Source organism: Mya arenaria, chromosome 11 (genome assembly GCF_026914265.1).
Source record: "Mya arenaria isolate MELC-2E11 chromosome 11, ASM2691426v1".
Classification (NCBI taxonomy): Eukaryota; Metazoa; Mollusca; class Bivalvia; order Myida; family Myidae; genus Mya; species Mya arenaria.
This window is the reverse complement of record NC_069132.1, coordinates 9037927-9054985: the sequence shown is the minus strand read 5'-3', so window position 1 is coordinate 9054985 and position 17059 is coordinate 9037927. Positions and strand designations below refer to the sequence as shown.

The following is a 17059-nucleotide window of genomic DNA, read 5'->3' as shown; positions in this document are numbered from 1 at the left end:
AATTATCGGTAGGAATATTACGACATTGGCATGGTTTGTAAACACTGGATGTGGTAGGGGTTCCTGCTCAACCTCTAGAATGTACCGGATATCGGTTACACTGAACATCTGATCCAATACTTCTCTATGATATAAGATAAAAAAAAAGCTTTTAACATGAATACAAAAGGTGTATATCTTGAATAACACTTCAGCATTATTAAATAGTTAGTATTTAATTTTGGTCCGACCTGGCGCAGCCCTACTAGTCTAGAAGACCATAGTAAATGCAAACTTTCGTAGTGTTGAGCGCCAAGTGCTGCTATAACAGCCCCCCGCGCATGCGCGAGCTTCTAAATCACACACGATATAAAACAATGTCTATGTGGAAATTTGACGTTTGTGTTCTACAGAGGCTTTCTAAATTAGTAAACGTGAATCCTGCCGTTGATCCAGTTTGGCGGAGTAACGAAACAACCACCAACTGTTAATTTCATTCCACAGAATTCCTGTTTTTCTTAATTTATCATCAAATCGCCACATTTTCCATCATCGTAAGAAGCCATGCGCAATGGTTTGAGTTATTTTCTCGTGTAAAATACACTGCTAAATTACCAAGAGTAAAACCCCTCATGCTTAGTATAAATATAGAAATGCGAACGTATAACATACTCTCGTCTAGTTTTCTTTTTATTGAATATTATAGTAAACCCGCTATGATTATTATATGTGGGCACATGTAATGTTTCTAAATCTTACATTAAGTGTATTGTAATAGCATTATACATGTACTTGGATGTATGTCGTTAAGACGCCGCTCAATTACATAGCAATATTAGAATACGCAACATTATCACATTGCTTACATTAATAATAGACTTTAGTTCAACAGGAAAGTAAGCTTTTTAAGCGAATAAACAACAGTGGGAGTGTTTTTTGTGTGTAGCATTTTTAAACAATCCATAATTATATATTTATATTCTTTCCTGAAGTAATGATAACATTTGCATTAGCTTGAATAACAATTCAACATTTCCCACGTGTTATGCAGATATCTACAACACATGTGAACACAATTCACATAGATATATTTCCAAGCACCAAATCGCACTGTAATGTTTTAGATTAAACAAAGACTTGTTTTCTTTCAGAACCGTTCGACGTATGAACACTATTTGACATAGAAAAGGCGGGCGAAAATTGTCGTCTTGTGCCAACTCTTGATATAAGCACATCGTCTTTGAAGGACACAGACTTTCGCAGTTGGTTCTCGTCTGAATTTTCTTGCAGACGATAGCAGAACTTACTCTCCGTCTTTGCTTGTTTGTCATCCGCGGACAGAGATGAGTCTGAATTATCTTTTGGTGGCTGATATTGTTTATTTGTGCTGCTCTTTAGAATTGACCTAATCTCGGAGCTAGGCTGAACACTCCTGGTGGCACTCGGAACAGTTATTTTTTTCGCCATATGCTCTATGACAACATGAGAAGGTTTTACGACATGAGAGTGTTTTAAGGAATTAGACGGTTCTAAATGCGCATGCGCTGAAACATTGTTACTTGCCGTCGGCACTGTGGCACTTGGTACCTTTTTCCTCATATGTGCGAGAGCGCCACTATCAATGCTGGGACGTCGTTCCAAACTGTACGTGGGTCTGGGAATTTGAAGCGGCGGCTGTATGCGGCGCCTGCTGTCCATTTCTCCACCAGCCGACACCACCGCCTGTGGTTTGAAGGACTTTCCCGCCCAAACAAACCGCACGTGTCGGGGTTCTTTCGACACCATCTGGCCAGAATAATTCCACGTGATATTCACAAAAATAAACTATCCAATATGAATGTTTCGTTATAAGCAGTTGTTACTGTTGTATTATAACATATGACAATGTTAAGTTTAACAAAAACAGTTTACCGACGTAATATTTCCTTCACATCATCCTTGAATCATTAAGTTTATGATTATGATTCGACAAAAAATTCCGACTGCCAATTCGTTAAACCAAATCGCGAATATCTCAATTTATATCGTCATTGAGTTAGCGAAGCATCATATAAACACTCCTAATGTCCCGTGAAATTGTCTTTAAGGCCAAACACCCGAATAAACGTTCAGTAAAATATTGACTTAGAGTTTAAAACACGTCGTATTGTACGACAGAATTGTCATTAAACTTTACACTTTATTATGATAGTTGAAGTGTTAAATGTCTTACTTCAATGGAAATCTCTTTTTCAATAAGCACGCGGCGTTGAGTTTCAATACTATCGAGGCCATTGAACCATTTTGGAAAGTATATTTTTTATTCCAATTACTTCTTTAAATGTCCAACTAATGAAGGCGCGAATCTCAGCGTATGCGAAAAGCAGGGCTCAGGTTCACAATATCATATAACTTCTTTTCGCCTTTTACATCTATAGATGCGGTGACAAAGGTGCGTTGCAAGTCTGGGTGTGGTTAAAATCCTGTGATCGGACCAATACCACAACATCTGATATTTAATTATATTTTACAACGCGTAGTTTCACCTCGTTTGACGTTGTAGAGATATACTTGTCAAAAGTATTGAATCCCAAATATAGAATCAATTTCCTTCATATTGAACTGTGAATTGATAAAGATTAACAAAATACGTTTAATCAAATAAGTGCGGAATCTAAAACGGGCTTTGAGAACAAGTCAGATTTATCTATTAAAGTGTATTTGTCAACCTTTTCAGTTGGTACATAACAGTTTGAATGAACATTATGAAAAATCAACATTTGCTGGTTTCTAAACTCTTGACAGGTAATTTATGAAATGGATTTAACCCGATTATCATATGCATTGACATGTCCTTAGATAAGTGCCCTCTATGTTCACTTCCTACCCAGCTGCTCGTTATAGCGTCAGAAATCAAACAGCAAACAAAGCCAGATTTAAATGCTGACAAGGTTCAAAATGACTCGTAAACACGTCCATTTCTTGTCACTTGACGTAAATAGGTCTTTGAAAGACTCTCTTAAGCTAACTACTGATGAGATTGGAATGTGATTGAAAGTGCCAAAATATATTGTACATTACTTATATAGTTGTTCATCAAATGGATGTCTGTCTGTGACACGGTTGCCATTGGTTGAGCATTGCACACATAAAGTCTCATAAAACAGTACGTGCTTAGTTTTAACAACACATACAGCTAGGTTCATTATGTGTTAAAACTTTAGGTTGTCCGGTTATATAGCAATTGTAAGCGCACTCGCTTCTAACCAAGGCAGACCGACCGGATTCGTTTCCCGGCTTGAGCGTCCGTGGGTGGGGTTTCTCTAGACATTCCGATGTTCCCACATTACAGACCACACTCTCGCGCAACAACGTGCGGACTTATCGTAATTTAATATTACATAAATCTCATAAAGTTTAAACTATAATGTTTCAAAAATGACAATCACAGTTATAAAACCTGGTATTGTGTTATATTTTGGATCGTCAAAAAGTTTTATCTGCCCAGTGTTATAATACTCATCCATTTCGTTTCTCGGTATATGTGTTACGGGCCATGCTTAACGGACAATTATCCGTACTCATATTAATATTGTACTTTTCGGTTCCTTTCTTCTTTATACCGAAATGACTAAACGATATCAGTCATAACCAGCGAATGAAACAAAATGAATGACATTGGATATTCAATTTTGACAAAAGTGAATGTCAAACCCGATATCAAATAGTTAGAACGGCTGTTCCTTATCTGCTTAGTTCGATGAATTAATTACTTGTATGACAAAAATAAATATCTCAATTTTCAAACAGGTAAATGTACTTTTATATAGCTTTCTCATGCTTGCCAAGACCAAATAAAATAATAAATATTATTTAAATACAATAAGAGCTGTTATAATTTTATAATCTTTGAATGACCGCTAGAATGAAATAGAGGCCTTGTCTGATGTTGCCCCTCTCGGGATTTCTGAACTGTGGTAGCATAAGCTGGCTTTTATATGTGCACATGATCACTACCTTTTTCTTGTTTCCGCCTTGTACAGTCGAACGCAATTGGCTAAACCTTGCTTGGCTCGAATTCCTCGTGTTCTATAACTGGATAAATAGGCCCGATTTCTTTATACTGAAGGTAAAAAATCCCGCGAGGCTCGAGGTATTTTCGCTGGTCCCTTGGAGTTCGAGACAACGGGGTTCGACTGTAATTCATTCTGTTCTTTAAAATGTCGAGTCCAGAATATATCAAGTAAACACTCATTTTAGTGCCTTCTCTTACTCTACTGAGGCATGCATACTATTTCTTGCATTTCTGTCAGCTGGGGCTGAAATGTCGTAGTTAATACATTTATACAAAATCTCACCAGTCTTGATTTATTCTGAAAGTGTCACCTGTTGATGACTATTGAACAAACTTTAAAGAGTTCCTCCCCTTTATATTGTAGGGCGGATCATTTATGAGACCTGTAATCGCAAGCTAAATCTTGATAAATAAACTAAAAAAATATACCTTTTACCGACTCTCTGATACGCCAACATAATGTGAGCCTACGGCAGATTTTGTGCTGTGTAAAATTTATTAAAATACGTGTATTATTTATTTGATGGCAGGTTATAATTCACTCGTGTTTCGGTGTTTATCGACTGAAACTCCTATCTAAACCTATCTAAACATGTATGCGTTCAAGTCAGTCTATTTTCTACTTAAAAATGAAGCTAATGAATAAAGACTTCATCTTTAACCGGAAATGCGGAAAACATGCACATGGAATACGGATTTAGACATTAAACTTAAAGGGATTTGCTCCTTCTTTTGCTATAGGAAGTTAATGTCGTCAACACTATTCTTTGATATGACGCTTTCATAGATTGACGACCACCACCCCCCACCCCCACCCCCACTCCCTCATTAAGTACCTACATATTTTATTTGACATAAATATTTGAATACACGTGCCAAAATTATGTTTGAGGTATAATAATAAATAACGTGGAATTTTCATATGGCTTCAAAACTTTTCGTGCAATTTTCACCAAAACCATTTTTAACCGTCTGGAACAGGTATGTAATGTTTCATCAAATATGGCTGTTAAAGGTGGATTTAATACTAACTTGAAAACGTTTCTATCGTGGTACCCGGGGCACGATGTTGATGTTGTGTTGACAGACGATATTCGTGATAATTGAAATTAACTTAGAATAGCAACAGGAAACCCCGAATGCTTTCAATCGCCCGTTTCCAAATATTGACGACAAACGAGCTTTGTGCAATGCATAATGCCCTGTCCTCCAAAATACCTTTTGTTTTCTACATTTTATTATGACGCAAGAAATTTCATAGATTTGTAAATATGAGGCAAGAATGAAATTCGAAATTTAAAATGTTTGTGTAAAAAATATCAACTTTACAGGCGGTTATTTTTCAAGATATTTCTAGTTAGGTGAATTTTGATATCAGAATTAAAATGTATAATTTTACACATAATGAAGTCCGTTGGCGTGCCCAGCGAGAGGTCTCATATCCCGTTTCAGTCAGTCATAAATCATTCAAAGTGTGAGTATTTCAACAATGGTTCGTAATTTTGTATACAAAAGACTACAAATCAAGCGTGTAAATATGATTCAGCTGTAGCAATACATTCAAATGTCCAATGGTAATCGCCCCTTGTACATAGCAGGTCTTTTTATTGGTAAACAGTTAAGACTTCACTTGATTTGACCAAATGGATGCATAAACTTAAATCGACACCATTGGAAGCAATTGTCTTGTTTAAAGGGACTATTTCATGTTTAGTTAAATGCACATTTTAAGGCAAAAATAATTCAATTACGAAATAAGGTGCGGCTAATCTGAGAAGATAAAACTGAGATACTGACAGCTGGAACCCTTCAACAAATGTTGATATATGCTAAAATATTGTCTTTGAAGTCCACGATTTTGAAAAGTGTTAATAATGCGATTTACCAAAAGGCTGTACCGTGATTGGCTGATTGACATTGCCACGTGATGCTACCAATGTATTCAATAAGGGTTAAAAATTCCGTCAGCGTATTTTGAGACTTTGTGGGCGAGTGGATATGGTATCAGTTTTCTAATTCTGTATTGACACTAAAGGCGTGTGTTCACTCCCCACTACAGCCAGGTTTTTTTTTGTCCAAACACATGAGCGAGTCCCTTTAAATGTATTTCAGCAATCTTTGAAGTGTTCGATATTCCGAGCCCTGCATTTCAGTATTATAATGGGATTATTGCAACTTAGTTGGGCCCTGTACGATATTTTGGCATTGCAAGAAACGAGGTTAAAATGATACATACTGATATGCAGCATTCGATGGTTACTCTATTTTGGTACACTTCCTGCATAATTCATGCTTGACGAGGATGTGGCTCCTCGTAGACGGGTTATGTCACGTGAAAGAGATGACATTGCCAGTAAAATGGCTCGCGAATTGTCGTAAGTCTCGCTTAATCATTCATTACGTTGCACACTGTGTTGCATCGTATTTTGTCAACATGATTCGGCATTTGTGTTTAGACAACGGGAAAAGGCGATGTTGCAACAACGTGCACGGCTAAGTAAGAAATATATAATATCTTGTCAATTTTTTTTACACTTCGTGGGGTTAATGCAATGAGATACTTAGTACAAAAAAACTTCTATCTTGAAATGGTTGAAATATATTTTAACCAATGGGATGGCGATATATTTTAATACATGTATTTCAATGTCGCTTGGAACCTTCTGACATTGACACCACCATGTTTTGTAAATTAGTAGCAGCACCTGGTGTTATTATCTAATGAAACTGAAACACCTGACCATTTTTTCTAAATTCTTTGCAATAATTACTTTGGCCAATTGTCAAAATTTTGAACCACAATCATTGAATCAGCTTTAAAAAGTAATTGCAGGCTGTGTGAGAAGTGACAACGTAAGTTTATATAACTTTCTATGACATGTTGCGACATCTTTTCGACACCCCCTCGACATAAAGCGACATCTCTTCGACACCCCCTCGACATATGGCGACATTTCTTTGGCACCCCCTCGACATAAGGCGAACAACAACTGAGACTTTGTTCTAAATAAGTAGAAATGTGCCAAGAGAATGAAGGATAATCTTAATTTAACAACGGATCGGATTTGTGTGTCAAGATACATCCCATCATTATACTGTGATTTGTGTAATGACACAACGTCAAGGGAAAAGCAAAACAGAAAAACGATCAGACTTTCAATCAGGACCACCAACACAGTTTAAAAACATGAAACAAACGGTTGTTGTTTTCCATGTTTTCAATTGTATAATATGAACTCATTTAGACGACACTCATCGCTGTATTTGTGACCTGAAAATCTGGCACAGGCAACTCAATAATAGGGTGTGCAATCGCTTCAAGAAACAATTGTTGAACACACCATTCAGACGAGAGTTACAATCACTCCGTTGATAAGACATGTTTATATTTCCAGGGCGTTTAGAGAGGAAGCCCAACCTGAAATAGAAGATCTGGTTCAATGCGGATGTAAGGTTAGGCGAATAAGATGATGACAATGACTATTTCTACGTCACAAAGGCTGACCTGATGGCAGGCGCCGTTTAACTTGAGAACTTAAGTTCCTTCATAGTTTCGAGTACGTTTTACTGTTATCCTAACCGCCCTGATATTACTGACATCGAAACTTTTCCAGGAAGGGTCATGCACTCGCATGACTTTAAACATCCAGACGAGCTGAAGGACCAGACGATCTTAGTTATTGAAGCAGGATGGTCCGCAGGGATATTGCCGTTATGGGTGTGAAGTTTGGGGCCAAGAAAATTTACTTATCTCTTATCACACCGTGCCTATCGCCATGTAATGGCCAATTGGCAAAGGCTGGCCGCCGAGTGTACACGAACACCCGATGGTTGATTTTTTTGTATCGTTACACAGCATTCTTCACGGACGGGGCATCGGCAACGGTAGTTACCGTCATATTAGCGACTGGCTACCAGACGAGATTTCCTTTCATTGGGGAGAAACTGGCAATTTCAAAGAAGACGTCATTCTACCCAGAGAAGATATACAAGGCGACCGTGCGCATGGGTGTCGCCGATCACAAATTATTTTTCATTGGATCCCAAGCTGGGTTGTATTCTTTTAGCCTCTTCGACAATATCGCAGCATGGATAGCTCAGTGGGCATAGCTTATGATATAGTGAATTAATAGTTTTATTGTTAATTGCAAGTATATATCTTTGCTTTTGCATTATTGGTCATTTAACCTTAATTATACATTGTATGCTTAAAGATGCACACTTATGCCCAAATAAGATGTGCCACAATTTAAACAATTATTTTAATTTACCGGAAAAGAAAGATAAATATCGAAAACGATGGTTATTATGAAGGATACCTTGTTTAATTTAAAAGAATTGTGTAGAAAACATGGTATTTCTACCTTTTCAGTTGATAGTTATCACTTTAAATCTTTGAGCACTCACCAAACACTTAATATTTTTGCGTGTTAAGCTATTAAATACACGGACACAATCTTGTTGTCAGTAATTGGTTTTTCCATAAATGCATTATTTAGTAAGTATTTAAAGGTTTATCATTCAAATTTATGTTTGTTATACATGTGTATGTAATACACAAACATGTAAAAATGTGTATTTATATACCAGTGTCACTTTAAAATATTGACTTTTTCTCGATGTCTAAGACATACATCCTTTTTTCTTACAGATATATCATGAAAGTCAATCAAAGAAATGGAAATCCATTCGAAGAGGTTTGTAGAGAGGGCAAAAGGGCTAAAAGATGTCGTCGCCATTGCAAACTTTCAGAACGACATAATGATGGAGCTTGCGATTGACTGGATTAAGTACCGGACAAAAGCAGACTGCGTCACAAACGGGAGGCAAGGTCGGTACCGTTCATGCCGGGCAACCAGGGAAAGAAAATACCGGCGTACAAGACACTCTTTGACGACAGCCTTGAATCATGGCTGAAATACTGACCGATAAAAGGACAGCCTTGAATCATGGCTGAAATACTGACCGATAAAACCGAAGTTGCATTTTGAATTTTATAGATCGTTCTGTGAATGTGTTGCTTTAACAAATGCCGATCATTTTTATTTCAATGACAAATAACTCAGTTAGTTATACAAAGTCCAAATATCATTATTTTATGTCGCTTATATCCATTTTCTTCTATAGCATTATATATTCTGTGTTATTAACCAATACGTACGGTATGGTTTATGGTGTATGATGAAGTAGCTTAATCTGTCCATCAACATATCTTTTTAGCCGAATTATAACACATATCAACGTACTTATTCATATTGAAGATGATTATTAAGATGAAGTTTGCACACTTACTTTCTCGTGTTATTTGTCTCATCTTTGACTAATGACATAGTTATGTTTAATAAATCAATGTGCTGTGAAATAATGGTGTTTATACTCGTTGGCTTTGCTGGTGTATGCTGTTGTTTTTTCTCCAAAAGTAATGCTAAAATAAAGATAAAGCTTAAAATCAAAATGTTTGTCTATGAAGAGATGGTGTGAAACGTGTTCTAGGTCTGTGGTACTATTTGGAGGATTCAAAGTATAAAACGGAAATATCAAAATAAGCTAATACCCATATAAACACGTCAGAGAAACGGGACATTTTCTTAAAGTGTGTTCGTCTAAGATGCAGTGTCGGTATTTCAAGCTTCCACTGTAAACCTGATAGTCTTGCCATAACATGGGTATGAAGACATTTTCCCTAGTTCATCACATGGGTATGAAGACATTTTCCCTAGTTCATCACATGGGTATGAAGACATTTTCCCTAGTTCATCACATGGGTATGAAGACATTTTCCCTAGTTCATCACATGGGTATGAAGACATTTTCCCTAGTTCATCACATGGGTATGAAGACATTTTCCCTAGTTCATCACATGGGTATGAAGACATTTTCCCTAGTTCATCACATGGGTATGAAGACATTTTCCCTAGTTCATCACATGTGTGTGAAGAGGTTGCGTAGGATTTATAGTTTATCACAAGAACATTTGTATTACATCAATATTCATCATAAAACAATATATCAACTCAAGGTATACATCACGCTTTGACCAAATACGCATGTGTAGTTTCATACTGATTATTCATACTCGATAATACTAGTTTTATCTTAAATGTAAGCTTCTTGAGTGAAATTCACCTGAAAATTGGTGAAAATGTTCTACTTTCGTATGTAAACATGCATGTGTTTGATGGGAGAATCGGTTTTATAACTCCATAAACAATATGTTTACAAAATAACCGAAATACGTGTGAAGATTAAACATATTTATATGGCACTGCATTCCCCGATTTCTCAAAAAAGCCCTCATAATTGTGATATTAGATAACGAGTCATACTTATGATGATATCCGTTCTTTTGCTCTAGCTCGGAAGTGTCATTGGCTCTTTTTTATACACAGCTCCTAAAAGAGCTGGAGCCACTGTTTCGCAGCCGTGTACTAGTGTTGCAAAAGAGGAACAAAAATGCTGTGGATTCACGTATCGAATCGGCAGGACAATTTCGATATGTTGTCGGAGAATAATGGAATCTGTATAATTTTACTTTTTCTGCATGTATTGTGATGAATTGTATGTATTTAAATAAATTAATCGCTTATTATTATTATACACAGACATGACTCAATTCGCAATATTTTATACCTACAGACTTATGTATATTTGAACAATTCTGTGTTACAGTCTCTACTCACTGTTTGCCATCTATTGTCCAAATTACTAGATGCCTCTAATCAATTAACGCAACATATAAATTCTACTTATTTATGCCAATCGTTAAACTGGTTCGTTTTGCTGGTGTAATGGTTCTCCAATTTACGCGTAAATTAACTCATAGCTTCAAAGCTTGCCGATGTGTTTCGATCCATGATTTTGCGTTCATGTTGCTAACGAACATATTTCCATAGGGCGATTCGTATTAAATGAACGTGTCATAGCCTGGCAAACGTGTGTTAAGGTAGCGTATGAGTTCATTAATCCAGTTAAAAAACAAATATTCATAATATATAGCGGAATGACGGTTGATCGCCTTTATGATGACCTTACAATCATGCACCACTCAAGTTTGACCCTTTGAACTGCTTAAAAAGGTATGCAAAAACTTATTCCATTACAAAATCATACAATTATCATCGAAAATAAAAATGAAAATCTTTATTTACTACGTCAGTTGATATGACTAGTATCAAGTCTACCAATTTATCGCTTGACTTCGCGTGTGAATAAATTGCTTGAATCGACTTCGAATGCAGTTTTAAAATGCGTATGTTTCTTTTTTTCGAAATGGTTTTACAGAGGTACGATACTTATTATCACACTTAAATCATAAACATGTTTTTGTCCTTCCCCTGAAGTACAGAGAGGTGAGTATTAACTGGGTCACAAAGCTAATATACTGTTAAATCATTTCTATTTGTGAGCTTGAACTTTCGTGGTTTTTCGAAAAAGGACAATATCGTGCGTACTTGAATTCGTGCATTTTTTAAATTTAAACAGCGATCGTAAAGCGTCTGCAAAATCATCACGCGCTGATCTCGTGCTATGTTTTATCTTCGTCAAGTAATTTATGGCACTAATTACAATATGCCAGTTGGCACAGATAGCCCTGTCAGCTATCGCTTATTCACACGCGAAGCCATTAAAATGATGCACCCTCATCAAGGATGTGATCCGAAATTCCAATCCGAAATTCCAATCGTCTATCATTACCAATTGACATCGCATAGAACCTTTTGGAAAAAAACAATATAACCTATTTTGCTTTATGGTGCAGAAATCTGGTGTTTTGGTAACAATGATAAATTGAAGAGTTGAACTTCAGTATATAAAATATATACTCAAATTGAAACTTTCGACGCCAAACAACATGGTATACGGCGAAACATGAATGAAACCTTTATCGATTAATATAGAAGAAAAAAAGTATTGCCTTTTGGAGAAGATTATTTTTTCCAAACAAAATAACACTTATGACAAGCTCTCATCCCTATGTTAATTGTATATACCTCATTTGCCATATGTTATGGTATGGGAGAAAAAACATTGACTTGAGGATATAAAATACTGAAGTCATTGAATGTCAGTAAAGTGTTTTTTTTGCAAACAAATATTAAAGATATAGCCGGATACAAGAAGGCCAGAAGAGAAACATTTAAGGCGACTACTGTAGATGTGCTCGAGCTCTGTTCTCACGTTCATATTGCATAGTAGTGTATTCCTTGTTGACATTTATTCATGTCAATGATAAGCTCATATCATTTCAATATTTATTTCATCTGTATTTCCTTCAATGAATATCTTTTTTACGTTCACTCGATATCTGTACATTTGATTTGTATGCAGCTCAGAAATAATCGATTCAATATTTTATCAAAGAAACTAAGTCACAAACGCACTACGTTTAGCACGTTTTATATAAGTGATGACACGATGAAAACTATCGTGTTACGGGTTTTTAGATGTAATGTCCGGAATACAGGGTGTCGCACACTGTATTAGTCGACTGTGACGCAATGTTGTTATAACTATAAGTTGTCTAACGCTCACTTCGAAAGTCTCATAGTAAAAGAGCATACAAGTTTTAAGTGTTTTATTTGATTATGAAGATAATCAATAACAGTGATAACAATTTCCTTACACTAGTTTAAAATGTTAATATATATTTGTGTCAATTTGATAGGAAGTCCAAGCAGAGGTGTATCCTCGACGCTTGTCAAAACCAGAATGTTTTATCATTATCTTTTGGTTATTATCTACCACGTGACTGTAATAAGGCTATAAATTCATTAATATAACTTTTATCCATGCTGGACCGCCGCATTTAGAAACAAGACGTTTTAACAACAAAATGCGCCTAGGGCGATAAGCATTAAAGATAGATATCTAAAGAATGTACTTGTAACGTAGTGGATATTTAACGAAAAAAAATACATTGTAAAATCAATATGCAATGAACATTTAAATAATGCAAAATATATATGTATTTTCATAATATAAAATTCAGTGATTAAATTGCTACAAGTAAATTATTTGCAAATAATTGGCGTTGTAGCATAAGTTGTACACATGAGGTAAAGAAACCGGCAATGTCATACATAGAAACTGAATACATGTACTAGTAATTAACTGAAACTTATTATCTATCACTGAGGTTAAATAATGTATAATATAAAACACTAATTGTAACATAAACAATGATAAGATACCCACAGATTGTAAACAGCGACCATGCATATTCATTTAAATGTATGTACTCCCTTTTACAAAGACAGTATGATTTCAGAATTAAAGGTAAAAAATTCGTTGGATCTTGAATTCGTGGATAAGCCAACCCACGAAATCCTCGAAATCCACGAAAATTAATGCCCAACGAATAATTATGATTTCACAGTATTAACGCTCAGTTGGATACTTTACTTACCGAATTTTAACGAGTTGGTTTGTATTTTATTGGTCAGGTATACTCAATATTGAGTGTTCTACTGTATGGTACCCACGAACCTTGCATTAGACAAAGTGGGTTTGTTTTTTTGTTTTGTTTATGACTTAGATATGGCTTCAAAACTACCTATATGTATTGTCGGAGCTGGGGCCGCGGGACTTTCTGCAGTGTATCAATTAATGAAGCTTCCGGACATACCTGATATAATATGCTACGAGAAACAGGACACATGGGGAGGAATCTCGAATTTGTCCTGGCGAGTTGGTACTGATTTTATTTTTTATGTATTTTAAGTTCCGATAAAGAATTAGAGCGTTAAGCAAATATTTAGTCGTTCCTACATACTATTTTGTGAATGAAATACGTTGTGGTGTAATAATTACCTTTTTATTTATGTTAGGTTATATATCTATTCCGATTAAAATAGCGATTGAAATGAGTCTTTTTTAGCCTTTTAAGTCTACCAACCTCATTTTACAGGCGTTGATGAGTATGGCGAGCCGGCTCACAACACCACCTATAAACACCTGTGGACTAATGGGCCGAAAGAAGTTTTCGAATACCCAGACTATTCGTTCGAGGATCATCTGACACGAAAGTGAATGATTCCGCGCTTTTATCAACGGATAAAGAATGATATTGTAATCTATGTATATGATTCGGGCTGTAAATGATCTGCATTAATAGTTTCTAAACAGCTTCGTTGTAAATTGTATTGTAATTGATAATCATGAACACGATTACAGATTAATTGATTTTTTAAGTTGTTTTTACTACTTTATACTGACGATACTGTTATATTGACTGAATCGGCTTGACATGTACTTAATGCACTATACATGTATGCGAACTATCGTTTGCAATTATAGTTAACTGTAAATACTTCGAAAACTAAGGTTGTCATTTCCTCCAGAGGTAGAGGAAATCATTATACATTTTTTATGTAATGATAATAGATGTTGTTACCGCATATACATATTAGAGTGCTATTTTTGCTAAAGTGGTGCGTTTTGTAAAACAAAGGACTATATTGCAAAACAGGCAACAAAGGCCATTTCTGTCTGCTTAAAAACTTTGCAACTAGATTTGTACGACCAAGTTATCAAACTTATTTTACTATACGGTTGTGAATGTTGGGGATTTGGAAACAATTATATACCCGAAAAGAATCAATTGATTATTATTTTTTTAATTTTCATTAAATGTATAAATATTATATATGGTGAAACGGGTGTTAAGCCTTTACAAATAGATATAGACTAACTTGTTCGTTCCGTCTCGCTATAAACGCTTAATCTCAGTATAAAACGTCATATTAAGTTATTTCTGTATTCTGCAAATGTAACAGCTAATGCTCACTACATTGCTCATTTCGTCATGCGTGTATGGCATGAGTTTACTGAATGCATATGAAACTTGAAACTTAAACAAAATCTATACACACTCAATCGTAATAACAACAAAGCGATCGTTTTGCCAGATTACATAAAACAGAAACATATTTAACTGATTACTATTCAGAAATAAGATATCGTACTGTTACTGTGAAACGACACGAAGTAAAAAAAAAAAGGGAAAATCATACATCCAACAGAGATATACAAAAGGTTACTCACAAATAAAAAAAACTGTACGAATGGGTGTTCATAATGCAATTTTGTTTTATATTTTATTGTGCGTAATCATTAAGTTTACCCTCATTTTCTTAACTACACTAAGATTCAATAGTAAGCTGTGCCAGACAAGCCTTATTAAATAATGTTTTACCACCATAACGTTTAAAAGTGCATATGGAATTTTTAAAGGGCGTTTCGGGAGGATCCCTGACCTAAAAGAGAAGATCCGGTTCCATACGGCTGTACGGCTGGTCGAATACGATGAAGACAATGACGTTTTCCACGTTACCACAGCTGACCTGAAGACAGGCGCCGTGGAACATAAGGACTTCAGTCACGTTATTGTTGCAAGCGGTGTTTTTTATTATCCTAACACACCGGAAATTCCTGGCATCGAAACCTTTGCAGGAAGGATAATGCACTCGCATGACTTTAAAAAACCCGAAGAGCTGAGGGGTCAGACAGTCTTAATTATTGGAGCAGGATGGTCCGCAGAGGATATTGCGGTTTTGGGTGTGAAGTTTGGGGCAAAGATGATCTACTTATCTTATCGTAGCGTGCCCATTGGTAAGAAATGGCCAATTGGCAAGGGGTGACCTTCGAGTATACACGAACACCCGATGGTAGAGAAGTTTGAAGGTAACACCGCATTCTTTAAGGACGGGGCATCGGCACAAGTAGATACCGTCATATTTGCAACTGGCTACCAATCTTTGTTTCCATTGCTTGATGAGAAACTGGCAATTTCAAAGGAAACGTCATTCTACTCAGAGAAGATATACAAGGCGACCTTGCGCATCGGTGTGGCCAATCACAAATTGTTCTTCATTGGAACGCATGCCTGATTGTTTTCTTTTAGTCTCTTCGATAATGTCGCAGCATGGATAGCTAAGTGAGTATAGCTCAAAAGAGGTCAGAAACGAGTGTTTCTGTTTTGGGGATTTTTTTTTGCAAAAAAAGTTTCAGTTTAAATCACTTTAATAATTAATTTATCCGCCTTCATCTTTAAACTGGTTTTGGTAATTTTACTGGATGTCTAAAACATGTTGTTTTTTTCTTATTGCTTACAGATACATCATGAATTTGATTCCGGATGAGCCAAAGTCAATCGCAGATATGGAATCTCATTCGAAGAAGTTAGTAAAAAGGGGAAATGAGCTGAAGGAGTTCGTCTCAATTGCGACCTTTCAGAAGGACATAATGCTGGAGCTTGCGGCAGACGCTGGATGCCAAACGACCGCTTTGGAATTGATTCAGGCGTTTGAAGTCTGGAAGAAGTACCGGACAGATGCAAACTGCGTCACAAACGGGAGACATGGTCAGTTTCGGTCATCAGTGACGGGCAACCTGGGTCATGATATACCGCCATATATCTCAATTTTCGACGACAGTCTTGAGACATGGCTGCAATACTGAAGTGAATTGGCATATGATCTTCCATACATACAAACAGTTTTGTAAACAAGTTGCTGTTACAAGTTGCCATCGTGACTATAAAAAGTATCAAGTAATTTAAACGAAATCGAATTATGTATTCTCTGCTTACAGTCATAAGCTTCGTCTATAGTATTTCATCTCATAATAAAGGGCCTTCAGCAGTGCTAAAGTGGGGAAGGCCAAAATTAAAACGTTTCTAAAGTTTATGTTTTATTTAGCTTTGAATAACGATCTTTTCGGGAGTAAAACATACATTTTTGTGACATGTTTTGGGGTAGTAAGGAGGTCACCAAATTTTACGAAATTTTATCAAAGGGCATTATTTTTCTTCGATAAAGTCTATCGACGTTATAACTTTGTTTGATGTGTCAAAATGCCTAAGACTATCTAATCAAAAATCAATTATTTTTTACACAGAGTACAAATCATTTTACATACTTGAGCACAGTAATGGAAAAATAACGATTTTATGTTTTTATAGCTTTATGCACTCTCGCATAAACCTTCTACCGCCCACACACACGCACGCATGCACACAGACCCACA

The 17059-nt window shown here is 36.0% G+C and overlaps 1 protein-coding gene across 1 annotated transcript; it reads left to right on the top strand.

Moving 5' to 3' along the window:
- The first annotated feature begins 15696 nt into the window (after positions 1-15696).
- Positions 15697-16492, top strand: LOC128207885 (uncharacterized). Its single transcript, XM_052911066.1, has 2 exons — positions 15697-15896; positions 16147-16492. Exons 1-2 carry the CDS (start codon positions 15697-15699, stop codon positions 16490-16492), a joined length of 546 nt encoding a protein of 181 aa, XP_052767026.1.
- Positions 16493-17059: the final 567 nt, after the last annotated feature.

Bases quoted from the DNA above. Each gene is read 5' to 3' on its own strand.
- LOC128207885 (XM_052911066.1), top strand. From the start codon at position 15,697: ATGGTAGAGAAGTTTGAAGGTAACACCGCATTCTTTAAGGACGGGGCA. The intron at 15,897-16,146 runs GTTCTTCATTGG...TATTGCTTACAG, and splicing joins GGTGTGGCCAATCACAAATT to ATACATCATGAATTTGATTC.